Source organism: Castanea sativa, chromosome 3 (assembly GCF_040712315.1).
Source record: "Castanea sativa cultivar Marrone di Chiusa Pesio chromosome 3, ASM4071231v1".
Taxonomy (NCBI): domain Eukaryota; kingdom Viridiplantae; phylum Streptophyta; class Magnoliopsida; order Fagales; family Fagaceae; genus Castanea; species Castanea sativa.
This window is the reverse complement of record NC_134015.1, coordinates 3847148-3849499: the sequence shown is the minus strand read 5'-3', so window position 1 is coordinate 3849499 and position 2352 is coordinate 3847148. Positions and strand designations below refer to the sequence as shown.

The 2352-nt window shown below is 33.2% G+C and overlaps 1 protein-coding gene across 1 annotated transcript; it reads left to right on the top strand.

The window, feature by feature from the left end:
• Positions 1-1148: 1148 nt before the first annotated feature.
• LOC142627953 (uncharacterized) lies at positions 1149-1631 on the top strand. Its single transcript, XM_075801855.1, has one exon. It carries the CDS (start codon positions 1149-1151, stop codon positions 1629-1631), a length of 483 nt encoding a protein of 160 aa, XP_075657970.1.
• The last annotated feature ends 721 nt before the right edge of the window (positions 1632-2352 follow it).

Below are 2352 nucleotides of genomic sequence, written 5' to 3'. Positions count from 1 at the left end.
AATGTGTTTCCTTTTTAAGAGAAACTTTTTACCCCTATATATTTGCATTTTCCATATCTAGTTTATAAACTTTATATGAGTTTTTTATTTTATTTTATTTATTTTTTTATTTTTAGAGATAGTTCCAACTTATGTCGTTTGATTCTGATTGTTACTTTTTATCATCAGACTAAAATATCAATTGGTTTTTTGGTGTAATCGGAGATCAAATAGCTGCTTGATGCTGAGGATTTTTTTTATTAAATAAACATTTTAGAGGTAGCTAGCCTTTATCAATCTTGGGAATTAACTATTTAAATTTACTTTGGTACTTTGGCATAGTTTTTCTATCAAAGCTCATGTACCTTGAGTTGGCTATGACGGAAATAAAATGTTGAGTTTCGATACTCATACAATTTACCTTCTAAGTTGCTTATAGAAAGGGATACAAAGAAGTGAAGTTTGTTCATTAAGCAATCAGAGTAGAAATTTGTGTGCATGCATTTGGTCTGCTTGTCAATTAAACCGGTTCCAATGAATTCTTAACAAGCCATTATTGTGTTCTTTATTTAATCCGTGAAGTCTCATTAATTAGACTTTTATTTTGGGAAGCACCTCAATTTTTATTTCCTAATTGATTTATGTATAACGCCAAGAGAAAAGTAATTTAACATTTCATTGCCTCCATATTTGGAGGCTGTCCAACCAAGTCATTTTAGTATAAAGTAGAATTTTAAGATTCAAGTGTAACGTCAAAAAACTTTACCACCTAATAAGACATTTTATGAATTTACGTTTCAAAAGTATGATTTGGTTGAAAGATTCATGTATGATATTAAAAAACTTTACCAAGTAATTCAATGTTCATTGTTTTTAAAATTTGGAAGTTTCCCATTGTCTGTTTCAATAAAAATGAGAGAACTCTGAGTTTCAGGTGTAACATCAAGAAACTTTACCAACTATATAATAAGACATTTTACTGTCTTTATTAAACTAATAAGACAACTTACATGAGCAGAAAGTAATTGAAGTTCAGTTGCCACCAAACCACCAAACTCTCACTTCTATAAACTAACACAATGCAGCTAGTGCTGTCTCATCATGCCTAGCTAGGGTGAAGGTTAGAAAGCTAAAAAAACACTATGATTCCCATTTCTCTCCTATCCAAAATGTGCTTGTATGAAATAGAAATACAAGGAGTTTATGTAAAGGCAAGTGTAGTGGACCGTGCTGTTCTAGTAGATGCTCATATTGATGAGCTAAGGTCTTCCTTTGAAAAGCCTTTGGTCGCACCTATTGTGGCATTTGATATCAAGTGCAAACCCAATTGCAATGGTGCAATGTTATTGATCCTTTGTATTGGGACTCGCTGTCTTATAGTTCAATTGTACTACTTGGATTCATTTCCTGAATCCATCAAGAAATTTTTGAGTGATTTAAATGTGTGTTTTGTTGGCATTGGAGTTAATGATAAGGTCAAGAAAATACTACAATGGCCCCAGATGTTTGGTTGTAAGACTGGTGTGGAATTGGGTCATTTGGCTGCTAGGGTTCTTAAGAAGCCAAATCTTGATGGGTGTGTTTTAGTTGAGTTAGCTAGTGAAGTTGGGGTGTACTATGAGGAGCCAAAAGGTGTTACTTTCTCTGACTAGGGTGCTAGGGTTTTTTCACATGAACAGGTCAAGTATGCCATTCATGATGCTTATGCTTCTTATCTTATTGGAAACCATCTCTTGAGTTTGCTCTAGGATTATGCTGTAAATATTGTCTTTAAAAGTTGTGTGCTACTCTTATTTAATGGGCTTTATGTGTGTTCTTTTGTTTTTTTTTGGGGGGGGGGGGGGGGGAGTGAGAGAGAGAGAGAGAGATGGGTTGTGTGTGGGGAGGAGATATGAGTGATTTATGAGATTATTAATTAAAGTCCTTGCATGGGACTAGTGTTTATTAGGTTCAAATATTGTTTAGGGAAATGAAAATTGAAAGAAGAATAAGGTCTTCCATTATGCTTTTCACTTTATAGCATCTATCTTCTATTTGTTGCAAACTAAGTTGTAACAATTCTTGCAAAAAAAAATATTGAATACTCCAAGAGTACCATAAATGCGTACTCCCCCCTCTCACATGAATCGTGGGTCTCACTATAAATTTAATTAGTAGGATTCACAGTTATGTTAGAAAAGAGAGTACACATTTATGATACTTTCGGAGTATCCAATTATTACCCGTTAAGTGGCCATTTGGTGAAAATTTCAATCTTGACAAGATTTCATCTATATTATAGTCAGAATTTGAAACGAAGATATTATATGCAAGACTTTTGTTATTTGGCTTAAGATTTCAGCAACATTTTTTTTTTGATTGATTGATCAGCCA